The sequence below is a fragment of the Phacochoerus africanus genome, chromosome 1, assembly GCF_016906955.1.
Source record: "Phacochoerus africanus isolate WHEZ1 chromosome 1, ROS_Pafr_v1, whole genome shotgun sequence".
Lineage (NCBI taxonomy): Eukaryota > Metazoa > Chordata > Mammalia > Artiodactyla > Suidae > Phacochoerus > Phacochoerus africanus.
In genome coordinates this window covers 269424179-269438860 of record NC_062544.1, presented here as the reverse complement: position 1 = coordinate 269438860, position 14682 = coordinate 269424179, and the positions used below count along the sequence as shown (strand labels likewise).

Sequence of the window (14682 nt, the reverse complement as noted above, 5' to 3'; positions counted from 1 at the left end):
TTTGACTCTCAAAATGATGTTTAATAAAATCAAGGACACACACCAGGTGAGAGTTCTGGTCATTAGGTGTTTCCCTTCATGTTGCTTTTGGTTCTCAGAAATGAAAGTAAACACAAACTGCAAATCCTTGGGTAAAAGACCCTTCCTGCCACTTCCCTTCTGTGAATATGTTAGTGATAAATGAGCAGCAGAATAAGGATTATATTAGGGGAGAAAAGAGGATTCTGGTAGCAGTGAGACTAGAGGTTCATTTTGCATCTGTCAGAGTAATTTCTGAAGCCTCTAAATCAGAATCCTGCACAGAGGATGCATGAAGTTTACATTTTCATGCTCTGCAGATTAATTTCACAACCAATATGGTGTGTTTTAGTATCTTTCTCTAGAAGTTAGGAAAATTTAGTAACTTTCTCTGGAAGTTAATTTCATAAGCCTCACATTATTACAAAGCATTTTGATTTCCTTCAACTCCTTCCAGACACAAGAAGCCAGACTCTATTTTAGCTGCTGGGAGAACTATTTGTATAAAATAAACATTTCAAGGGATTTAGCAGTCATAAAGATTGTATAATTAAATCCCAATTTCATCTCCTCATGTACCTCTTTGCAAATGTAAGACAAAGCAGAGTTTTATAATCTTTTAATAACTTGTGTGCAACAACTGTGGTTTGGGTGTGTCGCAAAGGTGGGATCCTTTTAAATTATAAAGGATTTTGTGTGCTTGAAATCCTGGGAGAAGAAAGAAAAAACAAGTTTAAGTATGATGTATTAATTCATATTTAAAGACATATATAAATCTTACCAGTATAAAGCTACATCCACTCTGAGAATCTTACAGGTATAAACCAGTGTACATTTAATTAACTCTATTTTATGGGGAATTAAATAATTTAATACTAGGAGGCAAAGCTTTGAAACTTAGCCTAAAGTGTAAAGAAGTCAGGAGTTCCCATTGTGGCTCAGCAGAAAAGAACCCGACTAGTATCCATGAGGATGCAGGTTCGATCCCTAGCCTTGCTCAGTGGGTTAAGGATCCGGTGTTGTCATCAGCTGTGATATAAGTCACAGACGAAGCTCAGATCTGGCATTGCTGTGGCTATGCCACAGGCTGGCAGCTGTAGCTCTGATTCGACCCCTAACTTGGGAACTTCCATATGCCACAGGTGCGGCCCTAAAAAAAAAAAAAAAAAAAAAAAAAGTGTTGGAGTTCCTGTCGTGGTGCAGTGGAAAAAAATCCAACTAGGAACCATGAGGTTGTTGCAGGTTTGATCCCTGGCCTTGCTCAGTGGGTTAAGAATCTGGCGTTGCCATGAGCTGTGGTGTAGGTTGCAGACGAAGCTCAGATCCCGCGTTGCTGTGGCTCAGGCAATAGCTCTGATTAGACCTCTAGCCTGGGAACCTCCATATGACACAGGTGTGGCCCTAAAAAAGGACAAAAGACAAAAAAAAGGGTAAAGAAATCGGAGTGGGTTTTCCTGTTGTGGTGCAGAGTTTTGAGAATCCAGTGTAGTCTCCATGAGGATGAGGGTTCCATTCTTGGCCTTGCTTAGTGGGTTAAGGATCCAGCGTTGATTAAAGTTGCAGCAGTGTAGGCCATCTGCAAATACAGCTCAGATCCAGTGTTGCTGTGGCAATGGCATAGGCTGGCAGCTGCAGTTTGGATTTGACCCCCTAGCCTGGCAACTTCCATATGCCACACATGCGGCCCTAAAAAGAAGAAAAGAAAACAAAAGGAGTTGAACTAGAACAGGAGAATTTTTTTTTTTTTTTTCTGAGGGGATGCTATTGGCATCTAGTGGGGAGAGGTCAGGTACTGCTAAAGCATCCTACAATGCATGGGACAGCCTGCACAATAAAGAAGTACGTGAAATTATAAGGATTCCTTACATAAGAATGATAAATTGCCATTTCTTTCTTTCTTATTTTTTTCAACTGCACCTGTGGCATATATAAGTTCCTAGATCAGGGCTTGAATCCAAGCTGCAGCTTCAACCTACGCCATATCTGCAGCAATGCCAGCGTCTTAACCTGCTTTGCCACAGCAGGAACTCCAGAAATTGCCATTTCTCATATAAATTCTTACAAGAGAATTATAAGAACCTGTCAACAGTGCCAAGACTGAAAAACCCTGCTCTAGGCTATGAGGCAACAGAGAGGAAGTCAAAGAAAAAGAAAGAGGCTTTTGTTCTTCCAACTCAGCCATGAAGTGTCTCTTCCTATTTGGTTGGATGAGATAGTTTTATTCACTCAAGGAGTATTTCCCACAAATTACTGGAGCAAATATGGACTTACATATTGCTGGTCTGCTAATTAATGAACAATATGCTGTGGTATTATAAAGTACAATATAATAAAGTCACTTCTATGATGGATTCAGGAGTGGATAATTTTTTTCTGTCTTTTGTCTTTTTTTTTAGGGCTGCACCTGAACATGGAGGTTCCCAGGCTAGGGGTCCAATTGGAGCTGTAGCTGCCAGCCTTCACCACAGCCACAGCAACGTGGGATCCAAGCCTTGTCTTCAACCTACCCCACAGCTAATGGCAATGCCAGATGCTTAACCCACTGAGCAAAGCCAGGAATAGAACCCGTCCTCATGGGTACTAGTTGGGTTTGTTAACCACTGAGCCACAAAGGCAACTCCTGGAGTAGACAATTTTTTAAAATTTTGGCAGAATAAACTCTAGGGAGCAGTACATAGGTCTTAAAGGTTAGTGTCTAATGGAGTCACCTAAGTGGTTAGCATACTAATGTCCACACCTGACCCCAAGCTCTATGGAAGGGAAATCTAAGCAAATGCAGGGTACTGGTGTTCAGTTTCTCAAGAAAGGGCTTAGACTTCTGAAAACATGGGAAACCTCCCTCTCACCACTGTATTCCTAAAAATAGTCCAATATGCTGAATATCTATCCAAAGAGCTACAAAACTGAGAAATGGTGGTATTTTCTGCTTCGCTGTTGTGCTCATCAATGCAAAGTCCTCAAGGGCCCAAACATCTAAATTATGTCTCCTTAAGCAACTGAGGTAGAGAATTCTTGCATCTTTTCAAGGATTTCTGAAATGCTCCTTTCAGCAAAAGCAGAGGATAAGCCATATCCCTAAAATTTCGAAATGCTTTGAATAACCACGGGAGAGTCCTGGAACCACAGATCTGCCACAAGCCATATGCTTGGTCGAGCTGACAAGAATCAAGGTATCTGGGTCCCAGCTCAGTCACTCACTGTCATCCTGGGAGAACTTGTGTCTTAAATTCTTCGGGTATAAGATGGAGCTGATAAGGCCAGATCTACCGATCCTAAGGAGGCTGACTAATAATAGGAAACACCAAAGAGAAAATATTGGGAGGGTAGAGCTCCAGTGCTCTACAAACGCTGGGCAGCCCATTTAGAGTATTTAGTTCCTTCCAAGACACTTGTATGAGGTTTATTAAAAGTGAAAATCCTGGAGTTCCCATTGTGGCACAGTGGAAACAAATCTGACTAGGAACCATGAGGTTGCAGATTCGATTCCTGGCCTTGCTCAGTGGGTTAACGATCCGGCGTTGCCGTAAGCTGTAGCGTAGGTTGCAGACGCGGCTCGGATCTCCTGTTGCTGTGGCCCTGGTGTAGGCCGGTGGCTACAATTCCGATTTGACCCCTAGCCTGGGAACCTCCATATGCCACAGGTGCAGTCCTATAAAGAGAGAGAAAAAAAAAAGTGAAAATCCCTCCATTCTATACAATTAATTCATTTCCCTGTCTGATTCTCTAAACACATTCATTCTATACATATGCTTTAAAAATACTCACATTTTCACTCATTGTAGGGGCTTTAGATGCAGAACCACTCTTCCTGTTTGTGGAAGATAAAAGACGTTTACTACATTTCACTTCCACTTCTGAAACACATAACCTTTTCCAGTTCATATTATTTACCCCACACATTTTCTAAATATTTATACAACCCCCCCACCCTCAGCAATTCTAACTGAATTTCTTGTATGTATAGACAATAGTCACAGAGAAAACCGTGCAACAAAATATCGGTATATGTGAAGCCCTGTGTATTTACTTGTAGCCTCGGGCTAGACACTAACAGGTTATACAGAATATGTAAACCAGAGACTTAATGACTTTTAACTCACAAAGTCGCTAACATTTAACATTTTTAAAGCTTGATCATTAAATCTTCAATTTAATTTTTCCGTGGAAAGAAAGTTTTACATAGTGACTACGGTTCCAGTTATATGTTATGGGCTGAATTGTGTTGTCACCAACTATTCATGTATTCAAGCCCCTACCCCCCAATACCTCGGAATGTGACCATTATCTGGAGATGGGGTTTTTAAAGAGGTAATTAAATGAAAATGAAGTAAATAGGGTGGGCCCTAACCCACTATGGCTGATGTCCTTATAAGAAGAAATTTATTAGAAGAAGGAGGAGGAGGAGAAGATGAGGATGAAGAAGAAAAAGGAGACGGAGAAGGAAAAGAAGGAGAAAGATAAGAAGGAGGAAAAGGAGAAAAGAAATTTAGACAAACAGAGATGGAGCAAAGACAAGGAGAAGACTATCTTTTTCTTCTTCTTCTTCCTGCACTGCAGCATGTGGAAGTTTCCGGGCCAGGGATCTGAATCTAAGCCGCACCTGTAGACCTTTGCCACAGCAAACCCCCTGTTCTGGGCCAGGGATCGAACCCAAGTTTCAGCAGCAACCTAAGCCGCTGCAGAGATAATGCTGGATCCTTAACCCCCTGTGCCACAAGGGAACTCTGAGAAGAGCATCTTTAAGTCAAGGAAAGAGGCCCGGAACAGATCTTCCCCTCGTGACTCTCAGAACCAATTCTGCTGTCGTTGAGAAAATACATTTCTGTTGTTTGAGCCACCCAGTCTGTGGCCTTTTAAAGCAGCCCTAGCAGACTAATATCCAGTTCATTTTTCAACAAATTTCAAGGGACTTGGATTTGGCAGATGGCATAAAAAACCAAAATAATGCCATTTGCAAGCAACATGGATGGAACTAGAAACTCTCATGTTAAGTGAAGTAAGTCAGAAAGAGAAAGACAAATACCACATAATATCACTTATATCTGGAATCTAATATACAGTACAAATGAACCTTTCCATGAAAAAAAAAAAAAAACTCATGGACTTGGAGAACAGACTTGTGGTTGCCAGGGGGGAGAGGGAGGGAATGGGATGGACTGGGAGTTTGGGGTTAGTAGATTCAAACTATTACATTTGGAATGGATACACAGTGAGATCCTGCTGTATAGCACTGGGGACTATATCTAGTCACTTATGATGGAAGATAATGTGAGAAAAAGAATGTATATGTATTTTTGACTGGGTCACTGCTGTACAGTAGAAAATTGACAGAACACTGTAAACCAGCTATAACAGGAAAAAATAAAAACCGTTAAAAAAAAAAAAGGATCTGGCAAATGGGAGGCAGGTCTAGGAATAAAGATACTGCCTTCCACTTTTCCGTTCCAACCAGGGCTGGGGAAAATGGCTCCAGCAAAGAAAGGTGGTGAGAAGAAGAAGGGCCTGTCCACCATCAGTGAGATGGTGACCAGGGAGTACACAATCAACATCCATGGAGCGGGTTTTAAGAAGCATGCCCCTTGGGCTCTCAAAGAAATCCGGAAATTTGCCATGAAGGGGATGCGAACTCCGGATGTGTGCATCAACGCCAGGCTCAACAAAGCCATCTGGGCCAAAGGAATAAGGAATGTCCCATATTGGATCTGTGCGTGGTTGTCCAGAAAATGAAATGAAGATGAAGACTCACCAAACAAGCTCTATACATTGGTCACCTATACACCTGTCGTCACTTTCAAAAATCTACAGACAGTTAACGTGGATGAGAACTAACTGATGATTGTCAAATAAAAAAAAAAAAAAGATACTGCCTTCTAGATTACTGTCTGCGTTCACAGAGACACTGATTGAATGAAAGAATAATAACTTCCCTCACCTTGGCAATGCCAGCCTTTCTCCACATGGAAGATGATGTCTCCCCTCTGTTCATAACCTTCCCTCCAATTGCTTTCCATCTTAATAAAAATGGGAATCCTCACAACTGCCTGGTGGGTGATGGGGTGGCTGTACCATCAGGACACTCTGCTTTTCTGAATTCACCCTTGAACTAGCTATTGCTAGGCCTGCTAACGTGGCCCTCATCCTGAACTTTGGGATGTTATGAGGCTCAGAGGCCAGCACTAAGGAGCATGTCTAGGAACAGGAAATCAGCGGCAACTAGGTCTTCCAAAGACTTAGGAGATGACAAAGTGTCTGAAGCCATGGAGGCTGAGGTGGAGGGAGAGGCCCACAGACTCAAGGTTGGGTCCATGCATACAAGAAGGCCAGTCACAAATCAAGGGCACAGAACTGCAGACTTTGTGATCTCATCTAGATCTCATGCACCCCCCCCTCCCCATTTCTAACTCTAGTTAAGGTGTTTCCCCAAACTCCAGATTCATATATTCATATGAATTCATATGAATATTCATACATTCATATATTCGGTTACTCAGTGACTATCTCTACATGGAAGGGTAACAGGCATCTCAAATATGAAAATTCCAGAGCACTCCGGACCTCTCTACTTACCCCCATCACCACTCTCCAACATGCTCCTCCTAAAACCTTTCTCACTTCAGTAAATAAATGGGAACTTCATCCTCTTCAGAGTCTTGGAGGCATCTTTGAGTTCTTGCTTTGGCTCACAGCCCACATTCGATCAATGAGCATAGTGTTCAAAATCCTATCCAGGATCCTATCACTTCTCAACATTTCCGACACCATCCCTTTGGAACAAGCCGCCATTTTCTCTTGTCTAGATTATTCAGCAGTTTTCTGACAGGTCTCCCTGCTTCCTCCACCCTTTGTCGCCCTGAAGTTTATTCTTAACAGAGCTGCCAGGGTGAGCTTCTAAGAATTAAGTAAGAAGATGCTAGCCCTCTGCTCGAGGTTCTCCAGTGATGTCCCATCTTACAACCAAAGCCAAACTCCTCACAACTGCCTGGAAGAGACACACTCGTCTCCTCTCTGCATTGTCCTCACTCTGTTCCAACCACGCTGGTTCCCAGGATGTTCCTCAGACACTGCAGGCATGCCCAACCTCAAGAACTTTCCTTTTGTTCTCTCCCCTCTGCTTGAACACCCTTCTCCTGCTTATCTGCATGACCTGCTCCCTCAGCTCCTTTCTCAAACGTCCCCTCATGAGAAAGGTCCTCCCTAACCATTGTATTTAAAAGGACAATCTCCATTTCTCCCCTGTGCATTCTCTATTCTCTCATTTGCTTTATTCTTTTCCATAACACTTTTCACAAGCTGATATACTATGGCATTCACATATTTGTTTGCTTCCTGCCTTTCTCTACTAGAAAGTAAGTTCTATGAGGCAGAGGTTTTTGTTTTTGTTTGCCTTTTTTTGTTTATTCCTATGTTGTCAGTCCCTAGGGCAGTCTTGGGCACATAGTCGGTATTCAATTCAATGTTAAAAGGACAGTTGGGGAGAAATTCTTTGAACTTTTTAAAGTTAGGAAAATAGAGAAAAAAATGTTCAAGTAGTATTGTGGAAATGCCTATAGTCAAATTAGTGACTATATTTATTCCCTAGATAATTGGACATCACCCACAAGTAGGCATGAGGCATAAGGTGGTATGTTTCTTTGATGAATTTAAGTCACTTCCCATAGAACTAAACCCATGTAAATAACCCAGCTTCCCACTCTTGCCTTTAAACAGATGAATAACAATAAAGTAGAAGTTATGGGGGAAAGCATGCATTAAGAAAGTATACTTACTGGAAGGAGGTTTCTTCTACAAAAGAATAAGTATACACCATTAAAACAAGAATTAACAGGGTATAATACAGCTTCATATAAAAAGAAGTTTTGGCTTAATTCCTTTTTCTCAATTTTGATTCTCACTTTCTGACATTTATGACTTCTAAATTAAGGGTTGGCAAGACTTTTCTGTAACAGACCTCATGAAAAATATCTTAGGCTTTTTTTTTTCTTTTCTTTTCTTTTTTTTTTAATGTCCACACTGCAGCATATGGAAGTTCCCAGGCTGAGGACTGAATCCTAGGTGCAGCTGCGGCAACATTGGATCCTTTGATCCTCTATGCAAGGGCCGGTAATCGAATTCATATCTCTGCAGAGATCTGAATGGCTGCACTCAGATTCTTAACCCACTGCACTACAGCAGGAACTCCAATATTTTACTCTTTGTGGACAAAGAGGTGAAATCAAGAATACTGGGAAGGTACTTATATAACAAAAGAGAAAACAAATTTCCAAAAATTTTTATCAATGAATAAAAAATGTAATAATAATCATAGCCTTGCAATTCAGACCTACTAATTAGAAGAATGTAATTCTTTTAGGGGGAGATAAGATTTCTCTTAATTTGGGTTCAATGTTAGTGTCCTCTGTTATCATATAGATTGCCATGTTCATCTGTAAAAACCATTCATAGCTAATGGACCATAAAAGACCAAGTGGCAGGCCAGATTTGGCTCATGGGTCATAGTTTGCCAAGCCCTGTCTGAAATGCAAGCTCAAGGAAATGATTCTCTTAGATAGATTTTCTGCTGGATGAAAACAGGATTAACTTTCTTAGCTAATGAATGGCTTATATTCACATCAAATCTTTAAGTATTTTAAGAAAAATTTGTTTACCAAGTTTTTAATAAAAATACTCAGGTATTCTTTGCAAGTAGAAATAAAGTTGACAGGGGTTATCGATGAGCAATCTTATCTGTTTGTACTTTCACTGGTGACCAGCAGGGGGACTCGATCAGATTATATTACACTGGACTAGACTGGGCAAAGGAACAGCCACTGTTAATTCAGAGCCGTTACTCTTAGTTGCAGAAAATATCCTTGAAATCATGTTCATGGAAACATGTTATAATACTTAATACCTCTTTTGTAGATATTATTAGAAACACCTTATAAATTTTTTTATTTTGGTATAAAATATCTTTTAAACCTAAATTCCAAAATTAATCTTCACAATAATAAAACAGGGGTCTAAAACTTGTTCATACTACAAATTTATGATTTCATGAAAACTTCTACTTTATTCATGATTCCCAATAGACTTGATGGAATTATACAGCTTTTAAGGTCCCAGATAATTTTAAAGACTGGGAACAAAGAAATGCATTAAAAGACTAAAACATTATTTTTAAATCTTACCCATTTACATCAAACTGACTGTATCACCAAATGGGAGTTCCAAGAGATCTAAATTTGAAGAATTAAAAACCTTAGAAGCATCTGTAATACAACAGGTTTCTAGTTTTTAATTGAACATTTCTCTTCTAAATACAGTTGTGCTAAATATGACATTGAACATTCCATGGTTCTGCACTGACAAAACATTTCACAGACTTATTTCAGTGAAATTTCTTATCATAGACCAGAAACTAATTTACATCTTGAGATACACATTTCCTACCTTAGAATAAAAGGATCTTAAATACATGTCCAGGTAATATACATGTCCATCCGCATTGCATATTTCCCAGGACAGCTGCGCTATGTACTCCAGGGTGCCTCTCACCTACTCTGTGGGTTTCCTGGAAGGTTGCCAGGAGACAGCTCTGCCTTTCCTTCCTATGTTTACCAAGGGGCTTCATGACTCACCTGCCTGTCATCATGGGTATTTTCTACTGCAGAAAAACCAATGAAAAATATTCTCCAGAGTTCTTTAGAACTTAGGAGAAACAGTGTCTCAGAAGAGAACTCTGTATCTGCAGGAAGCTGTCTAGCAAAGAGTGAAATTCACTTACTTGAAAAGTAGCCTTTCCTCTGAGCATAGCACACGCCAAGGCCACAGAGAGAAATCACTATGGCCACGACGACTACCGCCGCTATGATGCCACTTATGTTGAGATCGTCTGGAATGCAAAATAAACCATGCATGAATTCATGTCAAAAAGATGGACATTAAAAAAGAAGATGGACAGATGTAGTCATTCAATTGAAAAAGTTCAAAAATGCTCCCTTTTGCAGTTATCCTTAAACGTGGATAGTGTCGTGTTTTTAAAAGTGTTCGACTAACTTACTTTCAGGACATTCAAAGTTGATTGAAAATATTAACAGAACTAAGTTTTGCAAGACTACTAAAATTTTGGAGTTCCCCTTGTGGCTCAGTGGTAACAAAGGTGAGGATGTAGGTTCCATCCCTGGTCTCGCTCAGTGAGTTAAGGATCCAGTGTTGCCCTGAGCTATGGTGTGGGCCGCAGACATGGCTTTGACCCAGTGCTGCCGTGGCTGTAGCTGTGGCAGGCAGCTACAGCTCTGATTGAACCCCTAGCCTGGCAACTTCCATATGCTGTGAGTGTGGCCCTAAAAAGACAAAAAAAAAAAAGAATATTAAAAATTAAAAAGTTCTATGATCCGGAAATAAAATGTATGACCTGCTCTTGGAGGTATAATCCATGTGATTAAATACCAGGCTGGAAGTGATTTTTGAAGTTCAGTGAATTCAAATATTCTAATATCATACTCCCTTCAATTTTTGTGTGTGTGTGTGTGGCATGTGGCAGCTTGATGTGGGATCTCAATTCCCAGACCAGGCATTGAACCCCAGGTAGCAGCAGTGAAAGCATGGAATCCTAACCACTAGACCACCAGGGAACTCCCTCCCCGCAAATTTTACTTAAAATGCCTCTACATAATCATCTGTGTCAGTTTCACAAATAAGGGACAAGCATTCAGCCCCAAAGAAAGCTCATTCTACTGTTGTTCTGTAAAACTGTCAGAAACATCTTTCTTGAATTTATATGGGTTTGTGTGTGTGTGTGTGTGTGTGTGTGTGTGTGTGTATACTGCACACACACACATATACACCACATACACATATGCCATTAAACTTATCCTATCCGGTTAAAAATGAATTAAACTCCTCAAGATTTTTTCCTGTTGCTACTAAGTCATCTCTCTTCCAGCCTAATATAATTACATTTTTTGGACCTAAATTTGAAATCAATACCACGTTATCAACTTAGGGGATTTTTCCAGTTACCAATTCTGTTGCCCAAGAATTAAATTATTAACCTTGAAAGGATAATATTTCTGTAGCTCAGAACTGCATCAAAAATACTCTCATTCAGGGAGTTCCCAATGTGGTGAAGCAGAAACGAATCCGACTAGTATCCATGAGGACGCAGGTTTAATCCCTGGCCTTGCTCAGTGGGTCGGGGATCCAGTGTTGTCCTGAGCTGTGGTGTAGGTCGCAGATGCAGCTCCGATCCTGAGTTGCTGTGGCTGTGGTGTAGGCTGGAAGCTGTAGCTCTGATTTGACCCCTAGTCTGGGAACTTCCATATGCGGCGGTTGCGGCTACAAAAAAAAAAAAGCAAAAAAAGGCCCTAAAAAGACAAAAATAAAAAAATAAAATAAGTAAAATTTAAAAAAAGAGAAGAGAATGTCTGACCCCACCATGCTGAGGCTAAGCCCCTGAACTGCCTCAGGGTACAGCCCTCCTGAATGAACTTTTAACTCCCTCCACTGCCATCTCCCTATTACACAACCACTTTCAAAATGCACAGCTTTCATACAAGAAAGAATTAAAATTTTTAAAAATAAAATGAAAAAAATTAATGTTTGCTCTGAAACCCATGTAATATGATGAGATTCTTGAGCCCAATTTTTTTTTTGAAGATCTCTTCTCAAGCAAAAGCACTTTATTTTATTTTTTTATCACATCTGTAGTTGTATAATGATCATAACAATCCAATTTCACAGAATTTCCATCCCACAACCCAAGCACATTCCCCCACTCCCCAAAATGTCTCCTCCAGAGACCATAAGTTTTTCAATGTCTGTGAGTTAGCATCTGTTCTGCAAGGAAGTTAAGTCTGTCCTTTTTTCAGATTCCACATGTCAGTGAAAGCTTTTGATGTCAGTTAGCACGATAATTTCTAGGTCCATCCATGTTGCTAAAAATGCTGATATTTCGTTCCTTTTAATGGCTGAGTAATATTCCATTGTGTATATGTACCACATCTTCTTGATCCGCTTCCATGTCTTGGCTATTGAAAATAGTGCAGCAATGAACATCGGAGTACATGTATCTTTGCAAGTCGTGGTTTTCTCTGGATAGATGCCCAGGAGTGGGATTGCTGGATCAAATGATAGTTCTATGTTTAGTTTTCTGAGAAATCTCCATACTGTTTTCCACAGTGGTTGCACCAATTTACAATCCCACCAACAGTGTAATAGGGTTCCTTTTTCTCCATACCCTCTCCAACACTTATTGTTTATAGACGTTTTGATGATGGCCATCCTGGCTGGTGTGAGGTGGTACCTCATCGTGGTTTTGATTTGCATTTCTCTAATAATGAGTGATGTTGAACATCTTTTCATGCGTTTTTTTATTGGCCATCTGTATGTCTTCTTTGGAGAACTGTCTGTTTAGACCTTCTGCCCATTTTTTGACGGGGTTGTTTGTTTTTTTGGTATGGAGCTGCAGGGGATGTTTATAAATTTTGGAGATGAATCCCTTGTCAGTTGATTCACTTGCAAAGATTTTCTCCCATTCTGTGGGCTGTCTTTTCATTTTGTTTAGGGTTTCCTTTTAAGTTTGATTAGGTCCCATTTGTTTATTTTTGTTTTTACTGTCATTACTCTAAGAGGTGGATCTGAGAAGATGTTGCTGTCATTTATGTCAGAGAGTATTTGGCCTATGTTTTCCTCTAAGAGTTTTATAGTGTCTGGTCTTACATCTAGGTCTTTAATCCATTTGGAGTTTATTTTTGTGTATGGTGTTAGGGAGTGTTCTAATTTCATTCTTTTCCATGTGGCTGTCCAGTTTTCCCAGCACCACTTATTGAACAAGCTGTCCTTTCTCCATTGTATATTCTTGCCTCCTTTGTCATAGATTAGTTGGCTGTAGGTGTGTGGGTGAGCCCAAATTTTATTGGACCCTAAGAAACTTATTTTGTGAAATAGGATACACAGCAGCTATGTTTCATAGCAACCTGGATCCATGACTATACTCACCATGTCTTTTCTGAGAGCTCACTCTGTGATAGGTACAAGTGTAGTATTTCAGGGGATGGAAAAAATGACCAATTAAAATAGTCAATACTTATATAGTGCTTACAATATGCTAGTGCTATTCTAACACTTTTGAATATTATTTTAATCTTCATAGCAACCCTATGAGGACAATATATTACTAATTCTGTTTGGGAGAGACTGAGGCACAGAGGTTAATTAAATTGCCCAAGAGCAGGTAGTAATTAGTGGCAGAGCTGGAGTTTGAACCCCCCATCCAAATCCTTGACCCTGAGCAATTTATAAGACTCTTAGCTTTTGTTTGAAAGAGGATTGCTCAGATGAGCCTATTTTTAAAATAATTATTTGAAAATTTTGAATATCTATAAAATAAAATGATAAATGTTCTTGGCTTGGCTATAAGGTGGATGAAAACAGGACTTTTGTTTTCTGTAACATGTTATGTCACACTTATTTCTCCCATTCATCCTTCGCATCACTCATGCCTTATCTACTCCTTGCTCTTTCCACTCCCAAATATTTGCACATTTATTTATTTATTTACTGTCTTTTTAGGGCCAAACAGCAGCATATGGAGGTTCCCAGGCTAGGGGTCAAATCGGAGCTATAGCTGCTGACCTACACCACAGCCACAGCAACGTGGGATCTGAGCCTCGTCTGTGACCTACACCACAGCTCATGGCAACACCGGATACTTAACCCACTGATTGAGGCCAGGGATGGAACCCACATCCTCATGGATACTCGTCAGATTCGTTTCTGCTTAGCCACAAGGGGAACTCCCCAAATATTTGCACTTTTTAAATGCAAACCATTTGGTTCTCCCAATATTTCATGCTTACCTACTTGCATTCGTTTCCCAGGACACTTGCGATGTCCGACAGAATTACGGGCTTCACAGGAATATTCTCCACTGTCCAGTTTTGAAACAGCATTAAATTGCTATTTGTGGAAGAAAGAAATATATCTTTAAGCAATAAATCTGTCAGTAGACTCCTGAAACAACTGTGTTCCTTAAATTTAGCATTAAGTTGGTTTTTCCTTTTTCAATGAGTTAAGACTTTCTATCTTTACTGTGAATTCAAAAATCTGCCATGTCTTCAAGGAGTAATTAGCTAGGCCTCCCGTTTAATTTGACAGAGAAAGATTTAAATTTATACAGTGTGTCTTTTGTGAGTGATACTGAAAAAGTAGTACAGTTAGGAAGGCAGCGGGTACTTTTTAAAGTTTGTAGCACATGGCAGCATTAAGTATTCTAGGTATTTCTTATTCCTAGGGAACACTTTTTTTTGTTTTTGTTTTTTTTTTTTAGGGCCGCACCTGCAGCATATGGAAGTTCCCAGGCTAGGGGCTGAATCAGAGCTATAGCTGCCGGCCTACACCACAGCCACAGCAACACCAGATCCGAGTTGCCTCTGTGACCTACACCACAGCTCATCGCAACGCCAGATCCTTAACCCACTGAGCGAGACCAGGGATGGAACCCTCATCCTCATGGATCTCAGCCAGGTTCGTTAACTGCTGAGCCATGAAGGGGACTCACCATTGATAAAGTGAAGGTCTCCTCAGACTTAAAGGATAGTTTTCTAAGTCACGGGTGAGTTCGCCACGGGGGCAAACAATGAACACATCCTCTCAAGAGCCAGAGTTACTACCAGGAAGTAGCTC

At 40.3% G+C, this 14682-nt stretch overlaps 1 protein-coding gene and 1 pseudogene across 2 annotated transcripts in view; one reads left to right on the top strand and one right to left on the bottom strand.

Moving 5' to 3' along the window:
- JAM2 (junctional adhesion molecule 2) overlaps window positions 1–14682 on the bottom strand; it is a 71048-nt gene continuing 56366 nt past the window's right edge. The window contains exons 6-11 of one of the 2 annotated variants that reach the window (XR_007136908.1): window positions 13857–13956; window positions 9782–9889; window positions 9186–9233; window positions 7785–7800; window positions 3784–3826; window positions 621–726 (exon numbers count right to left, since the gene is read on the bottom strand). Coding sequence is in view for 1 of the 2 variants with exons in the window: in XM_047794895.1 (XP_047650851.1) it covers window positions 694–726; window positions 3784–3826; window positions 7785–7800; window positions 9782–9889; window positions 13857–13956 (300 nt within the window). In the remaining variant the exon portion in view is untranslated. Of the gene's footprint in view, window positions 727–3783; window positions 3827–7784; window positions 7801–9185; window positions 9234–9781; window positions 9890–13856; window positions 13957–14682 lie in introns of both variants that reach the window. The other variant, XM_047794895.1, reaches the window with a different exon arrangement.
- On the top strand, window positions 5366–6445 carry LOC125135149 (60S ribosomal protein L31-like; annotated as a pseudogene).